Genomic DNA, 14,168 nt, shown 5'->3' with positions numbered 1-14,168 from the left:
CACGACCTTGAGACTCCGACGCCCTCCCTAACACAAATTCATTGACACACCCATGAGCTCATGCACTGTATATATGCAGACGCATAAATAAATAAATACACACCCAACACAAGCAGTTGATACAAAGTCCCTTTTCCACTTTCAATGCCACCGGTGACATGGAAATGAACAAATGGGCAAAGTGTGATTGGTTTTAGATTAATTTTGTTCTGACAAATATATGTATTTTTTTCAGTCAAGTGACATTTCTTAACTTGCTGACAAAAAAAGAAGACGAGGAACACCATAGCGCCATTACAAGCAAAAATCTGGAACCTACACTCTTTTCTACTTTTTACATGTCTTATGTTGACAAACAATATGACTGATTATCTCTGCTTTCTTTGTGAGCCAGATAAGAGTGTTTGGTGTCTGTGGAACATTACCCTAAAAGGTTCACATTTTTAACATAATGGGGCAGTGTGACATACCAAACAAGCTCATCTGTCACAAATTCAATGTCACACACTATCAAAAAGTTACACAGATAGTACATGCAGCGTTATTATCACAACACAAGATCTGAAGACGGGCAGGCACAAGCATGATTCTCACTACTGAACAAGATTGATTGTTTGTTGAGATTAGAAGCACTAAAGTTATCAGTAAAGTTTAAAACCTAGAGATGAATGGTCCTCGATGAATTCATCATGGTAATTAATAATAAATTTTAACACTGGGGGAAATAATAATGTACTATATGCTCGTGATAATATGCAGTTGACATATCGTGGCTATGAGAAAAATGTGGACATCTCACAACGAGGAGGACAAAACTACAGTACTTGTACCCTACTCCCTTCCTCTAGTGTGACTGCATGTCAACATCATTTCAGATGAAAGAGTGACACGACATGGTAAGACTCTATTACTGCATCGGTTGAAAGATTGTTTTGAAGTGTGTTTTCAAGTGATTCAAAAATGTAAATGTGATAATCATGTCTACTTACTATGTGTTTTATTATGATTAAACCCATGTTTCCCTTGAGCTGAATAAAGTGGCTTTTCAGAGAGGGTCTAGCAATCAAAATGCTATAACTGACTTAAATTTAACTTTTCTTTTCTTCTTTTACATTAAAACATGGCTTACCAATGATAGATGAAATAGTAAATGTCTTAGTTCAAAGGCGGTACATGTATTTATTTCATTCATTATTTGCTCAGAATCCTTACCAATGACATCTGTGTTTTTCTGAGGGGTTGCAACTCGCAGGAAGATCTGCTGCCTCCAGGAGTGTCGGTGACTACGCAGAGGGCTTTCCCCAACTTCACATTCTGTACTTGATACATAGAGGGCTGCTACATCTCTAAAAACAAAGTGACACAATGGCCTTCTGTGAAAATAAACACACAATACATGTATTAAACAATTTAGAGGATCCTATGAAGCCTGGGTCTTCATATGGACATTGGTATGATTATTTGAGATACATGTGTACCTGCTCGTTGTTTCTGTGCTGTCATTTTCTTCGACAGGAGCCAGAAATTGAAATTTCAAAAAATTAGGAACAGAGGATGAGGCGTGGAGTCGAGCACGTAGTCCACCCAGAGGACTGATGTAGATGGTGTAAGCGGATGAAAAGAAAGACACAGGTCCCGTTCACATAGAGACACATTACAATAAGTATGTCATAGTCACTGTTGGATGGAAACTGTCACTGTTGGGTCAATTTTTATATTACTACTTTTTTTTTTTTTTTTTGCAAATCAATACTAACAACACACGGCCTTTCATTTTATTATTTATTTATTTATTTATTTATTTATTTATTTATTTATTTATTTATTTAACAAATTATTAACCAATTTAAAGTGTTGAAAAAAGATTGATATATTAACTCTCTTGGACCCAAGGGCTAGGCAAAAGAATAGCGTAGTCAAGATTAAAGTGTTCAATGCGCAGGGATGAATGGGCATGAGGCTATGATGACACTGCTGAGTAGTTGAGTTTTAGTCTTTAAATACATTTTTAAAAATTACATCAATGAATAATCATTTTCTTAATCGTGATTTCAACCTCAATCAAAATATTTGTGATTATTATTTTTCCCATTATCATCCAGCCCTAGTTGGACACCTAACTCTCTGAGAAGTGTCATATACTACAACTCTCGCTGTTCTTGACTCTGCGGGAGCCTAGCATATAATGTCGCCTGAAGATCTGTCTTTTAGGCAATAAGCAAAATTTGTTATTATAGGCATTGGTGGCAACATGTCAGTAACATTCTAATCAATGATAGTGTAATAAAAGTAGTGGTTTTGGAAATGCAAAAATTCCACTCAACAGCACAGTGCAGTCATGCTCGCATTTTGGTTTCATCATAGTGAGGTTACCATTTTTAATGTTTTAAGATGCCATCTGATGCAAATCGTCTAATCTATTCTCTGTGTGAACCGAGCCTCACATGAATATAAAACAAGTAAAGAAGAAGCCATGAACAATGTTGCATACAAATCTGAACACAGAAATTTGCACTGTATGCAACAATGCAAGCAAAACCAGCGCAACATTCTCACCGTCTTTTACTGAGCCTTGCTCCGGTTGAAGGGGAAGAAGGAAGGAGCAGAGGAGAGGAGGACGAAGAGCAGTAAGGAACGGGAGGAAGGGCGGTGTTGGATGGAACACGTCTGAGAAGTTGTCCAAATGTGGATAGTCAAAAATCAGAAGAAGTCAAGGACACATAACATAAGTGAACACTGACTGGAGGGAGAGAAGGAAGTCAAGGGAAAGAATGTGAGCATTTAACTCTAAATGTGTTTTTTTCAGCTAAGTACAGGTCTAACATGAGTGGTGAAACCTGTACACAATAATTTTGTATCCAGCAAATAATAATCCCAATTCCTCATGCCACCCAGAGGTGACAAAAAGATGATTGTGTTTCTCTTACTTGTTTCGGTGTGGCGTGTCAGTGCTGACAGAGTAGTGTCGTAAGAGCTTGGGTTTTGAAGCAGCCGCAGGGTCCTGCTGTGGCGTATGTGTTAAAGTGCGTGCTGGTGAATCATCTGCTGAGGAGGGTGTAGGTGGGTGGCTGAAGGTGCTGGCCCGTCTCCGGAAGCCTATTGGCTGACCATCACCTGGTAAAGAGGAGGAGGGGGAGGAAGATGGGGAAGCAAAGGGGTCAAGGTGCTTCAAGTCTCCTGTTGAGTTGTGGCACCTAAGGAGAAAAAAAGCATGGTTAGAAATGTTTACAGTATAATAACAAAAAAAAAAAAAGGTTAGGTCAAAATTGTGGTTTCAGAAAAAATTCGGAATAAACATTTTCAGATGCATTTACTTGAGGGAGCTGGTGGGGTGCAATTGGGAGGAATTAGATCGGGAGTCATCTAGGCAGGACTGGTCCTGGCTATTGACAGTAGAAATGGAGGATACACTATGGCTCCTTTCACTGTTGCCCCTCAGAGCAACAGCCTTGCTGCTTCCCTACCAAGAACAAATAGATGCTGTTTAAGTTTGAATGTCACTATTTATGGTATAAAGACCCAATGCTATTTCAAAACAATGTGCTAGCCAAAAGACTATCCATACTCTTACCTTCCATATACCCTCTAAGGATTCCGTTAGCGAGCGTTTCGCTCGACTCTTAAACTGTTCAAGACGCTGTCGACTGCTACTTTGTTGCTGCACCTCAACTGGAGCGGCCGCTGCCTCATCATTCTACATAGAGACACAGAGAAACCGCAGTGAATGCCAGAGTAACAGATCCAACCAAATATGACAGCCATGCGCTTCTAGAACTTTAGCACAATCAAATGAGAATTGAAAATAAAATACATAAATGACCTGCTTGGTGTCATTTGGCAGAGTGTGATGATGAATCCTCTGTCTCTCCTCATACAAATTCCTCAAAGATGCCATTGTAAGCTCATTTTCTTCCTGTTCGCTTTTAGGACGAGACCTCTACAAGACACAAGACATGCTGATAAATATTAATGCATTCAAGCCTGTTTACTGTCCATATTTCTTTCTGTGGGAGTTTACAGTAGTTTAAAATGGTGATTCATTTAGAACACTCCTTGTTTTAGCAAACAATTTGGAATAGTTGAAGGCATCTGATACATTACTGCTTTAATACATTGTATGGTTTTCCGGGCGATGTGCACAGCAGTATTGCAGTGCAGAAAAATCACCAGCAGATGTCAGCTAAAGTTTATTTCTACACTGAAATTTCTGGCAGAGAGCCTACGACAGTTTAATTCATTTCGTGACCATGCTGACAAAAATTACTCATATCGCAAATCAACTTCCTGCTTTGATCTTAATGTAATTCTCAATTCATTCCAGCCCCTTGCGAAAAACACAGTTTTTTTAATACATTGTTACTGAATACAAACAGTGTTGCATTCTAAAATTTTAATATAATAACATAAGAGAACATAAAGCAATAACTGGTTTTATGAAGTGTAATTAGGTGGAAAACCTTGCGCCCGCACATATATATCGGTCGAAGCTGACTTTGCAGCTAGGTCTAAATTACCATAGTACTCTCAAAGATTGCAGCTTGATCCTGGTTGTCCAGACTAGCCAGGTGTCTCTGAAGCTCTAGTTTGGTTTTAGACGCATTGAGACCTATGGAGAGATCCAGAATAAAGAATTTGTCAGTTGTTTGTGCTTAATTAGAAACTGAATGACAAATAATGTAAAATATGGCATTCACTGTCTGAAACTAATGCTAAATAGTTTTTTGTTACCTTCTATTCTCTCACACAGCTTGTGGAGCTGCAGCATGGGGCAACTGTCACACTGCTGGTTCTGGCATTTTGCATTCTGTTGCACAGCTGCTACGGAGAACGCCTGCTTCAAGGTCAGCATGATCTCGTCCACCTACAAGAGCAAAACAAGCTTCTTTTCAAGACGTACAAAACACTTGCATGCACATTTCTATTGTTGAACGATGTAAGTTTTCAATCAGTGACGATACAGTATACCTACCACCTTTGAAATTGCAAACTTACATGCAGTACATCTGATGACGTCGACCAAAACTGAGCCTTAGCTTTGTAAAGTAAAAACCACATAAAATACTGATGAATGTGCAAACATGCCAAGCGACGTTGCTTTTGCGTGTATATTGCAACGCAGTAGCAACTAAGGACATAAAGATACCGTTTTGTTCAATCGTGAAAATTTCTCATTTATCTGTTTTTCTCAAACGTAGTGTGGATGCAGACTATAATCTCTCTCACGAGTAGCATTTTTTGTTTTATACCTCCAATTCCAAAGCCCCAAATCTTACAGATGAGCTACTCTCCCAAATGTAATCACACACAACGAAATGTATCAGAAAACATCAACAAATAATCTTTAGTTTTCACGCTATTTGTACGTTCTCTGCACGGAAATTGCCTTAGGTCACAGAAAAATAGTCTTCCTGAAATAGTCTGACTCGTGTAAAGATTTTCAGTGTGGTTATTCTGTCCATTGTATTTTTGTTTTGTTTATATTTATATCTTTGTCTTTTTTTTTTTTATGCAGTTCAGTTTCGCTGCCCTTATTTTTAGCTGTGTGTTTCCATTGCACTGCATGTTTAGACTGTGGTTGAGAGGAAAGAATTTTCATCTGTGCTATATGTTGTTCATAGAGCATATTTGACAATAAAGCTGACTTGACTTGACCTAAAGTGGTCTGCATACATGTGACCATGATCTCAATCTAATAGCTGGGGGATTTTAATGTAACCAACATTCCATTCAATCTGATTCAGCGGAAAAACACAGATTTAGCACATATGAGTGATTTGGAAAAACACTCTCACCAGAGATTCATCCGTACACTGAAAGATATAGCAAACAAAGTGGCAGCTTCCTCTTTCCATAGTCTCCCTGCAAATAAAGCCAAAGTGGTCCACATGGCGAATACCCTAGAAAGAGATCATCAGTAGCATAAGTGACACTAAACAGGTCTTAATATTACATTGTTTTGAAAACCAGAGGCGCATACTTGTGAGCAGAAAGAGATTTCACGGAAACTCTTTTCGATGGCAACCTTCTTAGTGTCTGGACTAACCAAAAAGATCTGTGATCTGCCCACCTACAACAGAAAGATCGTAATTTTTACAGTTATGCATGTTGCATTAAAATAAATAAATAAATAAAAAAGGACACTTTGTATTCACATATCAATCATGAGTCACATCACCAATAAGCTGATTGCAGTGGGGGGAATTCAACCAATGGGCGTTTGATCACATGCTGTATTCTCAAAAATTTGGGAGTTGCTCATACAGTAAGAAGACTTTGGAATACACTGATAACAGACAGGGAATCTTGCTGAAAGGGATGAACTACGCCATTGCATTACGTCTATTTAATGACTACATGACAAATATGGCATAATCTTTTACATTCCTTTAAAAACCATTGAACATGTTAAATCACAAGTTTCATTTCTTCTCTGCTCAGATAGTTCCGCTCCAAGGAATGTCCCCCATTCAAAACATAATTAGAACACGAGTCACTATCATCGCAGAGCCTCAAGAGGACATTTGGTGGTTTGCAGTGAGCTAGTGATCTCATGTCTATTGAGTCCTCAGAATCAGAGGTTATTCTTGTCTGGGGTTCCCCTTCACTGCTCTGCTCCAGCCTGAACCGAACAGAAGCCATGGATTTAATGAGTCTTCATCGGAAAGACAAACGTGAAATGATATCACCACAATGAGGTCACTGTCTCCATCCTGGAGCAGGAGACTAAAAGAATGCTATGTTGGTGTGTCACGAGGAGCAAAAGCAAAGAGGTCTGTTGGCTTCCCTTGTCAGCACAGGCCATTTCCTCTATGATAGATAAACAGGAACATTTGTGCTGGCAGGGGGTGACTAAGGTCAACGAAAGGTCAATAACGACTGTGTGCCCTGGCTCATGTTCAGCAGCAGTCAGCATTGGTGGAGCTGAGTCATGCCAGTATCTGCTTTTTGTTCGTTCCCACTTATTGTCTGCTGCCCAGGTTTACACACTACTATCGCTCATTATCCTTTCTTGCAACCCCAAAATGCGCCATTTACAAAACGAATCGTCACACATGCCAAAATACTGTGATGCAATTCGTGTCATAAGGGTGTGGCTGTATGGGGTATTTTATCATTTTTATAAAACAAACAAATATGGGTGTCAATGAACCCAATTTATGCTCCTAACAGCCATTATCCAATTGCTAAAGCATGGATAGCACCTAGTAAAAAATAAATGCAGCAATCTGGTTGCAATCTTCATGTCAACTGAAAATCATGCACAGGCACACTATTGCATTTTGCTGGATTACTTGTCTGGCCCAACTATGAACCCAGATTTCATGTTGTATTTACTGGTGTGAGTTCTCGAAGGCTCGTAATGGATATTCTTCAGGTCGTAACCGTACCGTAAACAGCATGGTCCTGTTCTCCTGAAGGCTGGTGGGCTGCACCCCAGGTGAGTGAGTGAGTGCATCTGTAGTTTTGGCATGAGAGATCTCTGGTGAGAGTCCATTCTCATCCAGGGCCTGCAGAGATGGAAAGCTGGGGTCCCGTTTGAATAGCAATGGGCGTTTTCCGTTGGTGGGGCTCCCAGTAGCACCATTACCTAAAGTAGGACTCCCCAGTCCATTAGACTGGAAAGCTAATGCCCTCTTCAGTCCACCGACTAATCCCCCGGCATTTACCCCTTTTTTAGTGGTCCCTGAGCCCTGAGCTAGCTGGCTGAACTTCTCAATGCATTCGTCAATTAGAGCAGGGGGGGCCTTCTTGTGCGCAACAGTCACACGGCCACAAAAGAGCACCTCAAACTTTTTGGCAAAGGTTGCTGGGGACAGGGCAGGGTTGTTCGCCACAGAACCTGCTGCGGAAAGAGAATTAAAGGTGATGTGCGTTTCCAATGGCTTGGGGTCTCCAGGATCTGCCAAGGTCTTGTTGGGAATGGTAAAAGTGTCATCATTGCGTGCAGAGCTTTTGCCAGCTTGCCGTAGTGTGCTGATGATTTCAGGGACCTGAAACACACAAACATGCACTATGAATGGTAAGCTGAAGTGCTCAAATTTGAGATGCATGCAGCTGGATCATATCTTTTTTTTTTTTTTTTTTTAAATACTAAACACTATCTCGTGCATCTTATAAGCAATTGCACACATGCATTCCAGCAATTTTGGTGTGCAAATAGTTCAGCAATCAATTTGACATCATGTCAGTTAGCAACATTCTTATGGTGATGGTCACAAGACATTCGAGTTTAGCAAAGGGAGTAATAGACTTGCATTTTTTATGCATTTGTATTTTTGAACTTGGCAGGTCACCTAAATATCAATGTACAATCATTTCCAGCAGAAGTGAAATTCAAGGTCTTCTTTTCTTTACGGCATGCTATGCACTAGTACGGGTACTTAAGTTTCGTTTAGGGCCTGTCAGTAGTGAATCTTTTTAGCATCGATTTTCTTCTCAATTTTTCCATCAATCACTAGCATAGAGTTTCGCCATGGTAATGTTTCAGTATCGGTACTGAGGTACTTTAGGCAGGTATAATATTGAAGTCAAAATGTTGGTATCTTGACGTCTACTTTAGTACTTGTATTTTTACTGACAATTTGTACCAGCATACATCGAGGTAAAATTGCATACCGGTAATTTAATGCACTTTGCTAGTCAAAGTAAGTAGAACTTGGCAGCTCGATGGAAACATTTTTGGAAGATTACTTTGAGAACGATTTATTCTGAGTTATTATTGGGGGCCTATTAGGGAAAACACACCATACAAAAATGTGTCTCCATGACTTTTTTTAAGTTTTAAAATATAAAAGACATCAATCAGCTATCAGATGTGTGTGCTGAAAATGCTCATATTCACAAATAACAGAAACCCGCGGTTTCGAATTCGGTCGTATGCTGGTTCAGTCAAAAACACGCATTCAATTGATCTATATGTCACAACCTCCTTTGTGATAACAAAATCACAGGGGAACCTTTGATCCTCACATGCCTGTGCAGATTGTCCTTGCAATATTGCACCACCACAGCAAGGAAGACAGTGGAGGAAGTGGATTTGGTTGAGTCACATGAGTGATGTCATTCATGTGAAGTCGCTGAGCAGCAACTACAACTGCTGACTTCTTTCTTGCCAGATCCTGCTCTGTCTTGTCGGGGCAAGGAGGTTTATGTGGCTGTATTCAGAACAATAGCCTTTCCGATTATAGCTCCAGAAGCACACTTTGTTTTCACGTTAAGCTGGTATTATTAGCTGAATGCCTGAAGCAGTGCTTCTTAACTCATTCACTCCCAAAGACGTTTTAAACGTCTTTTCAGACTTGGTCTAGAATTGGCTGGTACTGAATGAATTAACCTTGTCAGAATCGCCTTTATTGTCATTGTATTGCATACAACGAAATTTGGGTGCCACTCCTTAGTGCATTTTGTAAAAAAAATCAAATAGAATAAAATAAACAAAAATAAAATGTTGTTAGAGGTACCGAACCCAACCAGTTCATATGCACATTCACCGAACCCATCGTTCGTGAAAAAACAAAAATATGACTTTTTGCAAATTCAAGACAAAAAAAAGCACATTAAAAACAGAAAAAAGACTTTTTTTTTTTTTTTTTTTTTTTAGTTTTACGACGTACTATCATAACAGTCACACGTTGACTACTGAGTGAACTAAATTTACCAGCAGCACTGATTGGACAAGCAATGTCATGTGATCATGATTAATCATCATCTGCAGCCAGTGATGGCCAAGCGGGCGTGTCACAACTAATTCACATGATGAGTCGGGTATGTCTTAACCTCCATGGCAGAGGCTCCGTCGAACCCCTGAGACCAATTCACCGAACCCCTAGGGTTCGATCGAACCCAGGTTAGGAACCACTGGCCAAAAGTAAAATAGACCTGAAAAGGAATGCGGCTGTTTTTCAGTTTGGGGTTGTAAAATTCTCTGTTCACTGCCCACACTTTGGAGATATCAGCAACGACATGTTTCTTACTCTGAAGCCTCAATTCTATTTGTTTTTAAATCATGCTGGCATGTGAGCGGTGCATTACTTATCTGTGCTCCAATAACAACCCTTATTTGATTGACCTCTTCCAATCTCTATTTCCACAAAGTCACAAACACTGTCTTAAAAGATATAGAGCAGCAGAGAAAGGAAGTAAAGAAATCAAGAAGTCTCGATGCTTCCAGTATTGCCCATGTACCAAAAAAACAAAATCAATTCAATTACACAATGTACTGAAGTTCTCGACTTCTTGAACTGATACAAAGGATGCTATCAGCTACTTCTTATCATCTATTAGGCATTAGAGCAACCACACATTCAGTCTTAAGACGAAAGCTCACAGATAAGCCCAAGAGTAATTTGTTTTGTCAGCAGTTTCTGTTTGAAAATCTTAATTTTGAACTGGGCCATTTCCCCACCAACGTGAGAATCGCTGCACCTGTGCAAACATACTCCAAAACAATGACGAATCCCGCGGCAACATACTAGACTTTGATATTTTGCCGTCATGTCCAAGAGATTTGCATTAGGGCATATTACTCACAACATTTGTTTTATAAATCTAGTTAAAAAAAAAACGTTTTTCTCAAGTAACCCCTGCAATTGGCTTGCAAACAGTTCAGGTTATACCCCGTCTACTGTCTGAAAACAGCTGGGATAGGCTTCTGCACAACCGCGACACTTGTGAGGATAAGCAGGTTAGAAAATGGATGGATGGATGTCAAACTGAAACGCAATCAAATTTCTCAGTCGTATAAACACATCAGAATGATATGGCACCACAGACAACGAGAATGATATGGTACAACAGACATACCAAAACAAATGATATTCCAAACATTTGGACAAGATGCAAAGTGTATGTTTTGTGTAAAACTGGTGGAAGAACAATACAAGTATTCCATAGCACAGTTCCACTTAAGGCCGTGAAGGCTGAGATACCACAACACAGACTGCCATAAATTCGGAAAGACCCGGTTTGAAGGGAGACATTAGTAAAGGGGAGCGAAGAGACGACTTCACACTGAAAGGGACACGTTGACTGGAAGTTCGACAAACATATCCTTGAAGGGGGATCTGTAGCAGGAAGTCAGCTGGACACTGCCTGAGTGTGTCCATCCACAGTCATGGGTTCTCACAGAGGAGCAGAACTAAAAAAGCATACAGTCTTGCGCGAAGCCAGCGTTAAATAGAGCTACTGTTAGTGTGCCCTCAAAAAGAGGGAAGTTACACAAGTACCACCACTGCGAATGAGAAACTGCAATCCGGGCTGACAAACAACAAAAGTTTCAGCGTTTATCAAAGGGTGAGGATAGTGAATAAAGGAGATTCCTGAACTTTTTCAGCTCAAGACCCAAACTACACATTTAGTTTCTGAGAACTAAACATGCAAAAATATATCATCTGGTATTGCCATAACGCTGGCATATACAAGGTATGAATTATAAAGAAATTACCCCCCCCTCCAAAAAAAAAGACAAAGAATATTAATTTGATAACATGAGGAAAAGTGGTTCGGATAATAGATGGTTGGATGAAGAAATGTGAATTACCGTAAGAAATGAACCCCCCACCCTCCAAAAAAAAAACAAAACTATGTGCACTTGTGGATTAGTTATCAAGCAATAAGCTTACACCATTTCCTGATAAAGAGCACAAAAAAATAAATAAAATAAACCACAACACATTTAATAGATTATAAATATCGGGAAGACTGCTGTGTAAGGAGGATAGCTGCCCCCCCCCCACAAAAGAAAAAAAAAAAATCACTGAGATCCTGAAATGTGTCCATGTATTTAGTATTTACACTCCACTCCTCTTTACTTCGTTGGCCATTCACTTACAAGGTAACAAGGTGAAAAGGAATTCCATGACAATACAGTAATACCTCATGTGGAATGCAGTGGCCCAAAGTATTTTTAAATGTCAAAAGAAAATGCCAAGAAGCAGGTGTGGGAATAAAACCTAGCTTTGAAATGTGTCCAATTGCATTCTGTCTAGCTTAGCGAATCCTCACAAGTCAGCATACTGTCCCACTTGGGGAGCTCCCTAGTCATGTGCCTTCTGAAGCACAGCCAGAGCCCATACCGGCTCAAAGTTCAGGAGGCACATCGCAGACAGCACAGCAAGAGCGAAACAAGAGATCAGGAAACGTCATTGAAATGTTTTGCTAGAGGAGAAACACTGACATCACTATTTCGAAGGAGAAACCAGTTTAGGGCATTAAAAATAAATAAATAACAAGCAAGACCCGGATAAGGAAAGCATTGTAATTTTGTCAATGGTGGTACAATTTGTTGACAACTTGGCATTGAATTTAACGTTTTCTGCTGAATCCCAATCAACTCTTGAAGAAGAAATTAAACCACAAAGTCTCAGTGATAACCACAGTGCCTTGATCCAGCAGTGGCTTCAAATAATGATGGTGAGCATTAACAACAGTAATTTATGATTAGCGTGAATGTAAAAACAGGAAGACGCAGCTAGCTAATGCGGTAGTTTTGCTACACTTCATAGAATGTGGAGGGTTTAAAAGAAGTCTTTGTGGCTAGGAAAAACTGGAATATTTCGACATTTCAGTTATAAATATCCAGTGTTCAACATTAGCAGTGGCCCGATGGACCGTGGACACGAAGCCACTGTGTCGTGCCACTACCCACCTTCAGATGCTGTCCTGACCGAACCAATGTAAATTTCTAGATCAGAGCCACTGAATATGGTCCAAAATTTCTTTTTTGTTTTGGACCAAATTGGATGCTGATACAGGTTCTCCAGTGAACGCTTGAGCCGAGTGACTAATAAAGTGCACGAAAACAGCAAACGAGGTGTGAAACGCTTGCATTTGCACAATGTCTCTGGGGGTGATATCACCATGAATCACTTGTGGGTTATTTCTTGCATTTGGCTTGTGTGCAGTGGATTTTCATTTGGGCAGACTGATATTGATGAAAGATAACATTTTTGTTTATTTCCTAACGAGACTTTATAAGTATCAATGTTATATTTTTGCACCTCCATGCCAGGCTGACATTTTTGCAGGGGTGCACAAATTTGTCATCTTGTGAGTTTGTTACACTTGCATTCCCTTATGGTTTGCATTCTTTTTCCACACCATATAATCCAAGCAAATCAAACTACGTCACAAGAAACCATCGGATTGTTTCAGAATTGCTTTCCCACCACAACCAAACCACAGTCAAGTTTGTTTGGAACCTAGTGGGTTGACTGGGTCTTTGGCTGTACTTACCACATCCTGTACATATGCCACACCAAGTAGTGCAGTGAAGGCTCACTATCCATAACGCAAATATTGAGAAAATGCAAGTGATGGAGACCCCCCCCCCCTCCCACACACACACACACACACACACACACACACACACACACACACACACACACACACACAAAATATCTATAATTGCCTACGTTAATTGCTAAACCCAAAATGATCCCCTTTTTTAAAAACCTCTGCGGATGATGACATAAAAAGAGTAAATAGAGAGAGGTCAAGTCTGATAACATCTAAATCGATTAAACTTGTTGGGCTCTATAAGATGGAAAAAACAGGGACAGCAATGACATGTGGGAATTTGAACCAGGGAACCTTCACAATGGCGGCAATAGATTTTCCCCATCCATGGCCTTGTCGTGTCTTGTGTCAGCCTAATTAGGTGTATTTTTTCAGTTGTTATCATTAATAAATGTTACTTTTCGGGTGGTGGTGGGGATTCAGTTTATCATGCAAGTCTATCGCTCAAGTGATTAAAAAAAATACAATTAATCTCAGTATAATCACTGTGTTAATTAATTATCGATTTGGGTGTCCGTTGTGCCAAGTTATCAAAACAGGCATTGAAATTAATTCACTGAAAAATTCTCTCATAAGTACTTTTAAAATTCTTCTATTTGTTGATAGATAGATAGATAGATAGATAGATAGATAGATAGATAGATAGATAGATAGATAGATATCCACACTAGCAACAGTGCTTCTACATACGAGTATTTTTGCCACCTGTGGTAACAGCAACACTTCGATAAAAAGTTCCCAAATTTGAGCTCGGTGATGCTAACGTCAAGTGATTACGTTAGCTATCATGCTACTATTCAAAATGAAAACAGTATTCAATATTACACGGCAGGTGGTGACCATTCGGTAGTCACGCCACAACGTTGTATAAT

General features: G+C 39.7%; 1 protein-coding gene across 6 annotated transcripts in view; it reads right to left on the bottom strand.

The window, feature by feature from the left end:
* tbc1d1 (TBC1 (tre-2/USP6, BUB2, cdc16) domain family, member 1) overlaps window positions 1-14,168 on the bottom strand; it is a 35,089-nt gene that overhangs the window by 15,837 nt on the left and 5,084 nt on the right. For 2 of the 6 annotated variants that reach the window (XM_019876663.1, XM_019876668.1), the window contains 12 exons: window positions 7,389-7,991; window positions 5,978-6,067; window positions 5,793-5,897; window positions 4,729-4,861; window positions 4,515-4,606; window positions 3,821-3,937; window positions 3,572-3,694; window positions 3,315-3,460; window positions 2,928-3,194; window positions 2,557-2,667; window positions 1,479-1,592; window positions 1,213-1,373 (listed from right to left, as the gene is read on the bottom strand). In XM_019876663.1, the coding sequence (XP_019732222.1) occupies window positions 1,213-1,373; window positions 1,479-1,592; window positions 2,557-2,667; window positions 2,928-3,194; window positions 3,315-3,460; window positions 3,572-3,694; window positions 3,821-3,937; window positions 4,515-4,606; window positions 4,729-4,861; window positions 5,793-5,897; window positions 5,978-6,067; window positions 7,389-7,991 (2,062 nt within the window). The remainder of the gene's footprint in view (window positions 1-1,212; window positions 1,374-1,478; window positions 1,593-2,556; window positions 2,668-2,927; window positions 3,195-3,314; window positions 3,461-3,571; window positions 3,695-3,820; window positions 3,938-4,514; window positions 4,607-4,728; window positions 4,862-5,792; window positions 5,898-5,977; window positions 6,068-7,388; window positions 7,992-14,168) is intronic. The other 4 variants (XM_019876664.1, XM_019876666.1, XM_019876665.1 and 1 more) reach the window with 4 other exon arrangements.

The sequence above is a fragment of the Hippocampus comes genome, unplaced genomic scaffold, assembly GCF_001891065.2.
Source record: "Hippocampus comes isolate QL1 unplaced genomic scaffold, H_comes_QL1_v1.1 scaffold51, whole genome shotgun sequence".
Lineage (NCBI taxonomy): Eukaryota > Metazoa > Chordata > Actinopteri > Syngnathiformes > Syngnathidae > Hippocampus > Hippocampus comes.
The sequence above is the reverse complement of the archived record's forward strand: the minus strand, read 5'-3'. Positions and strand labels throughout refer to the sequence as shown.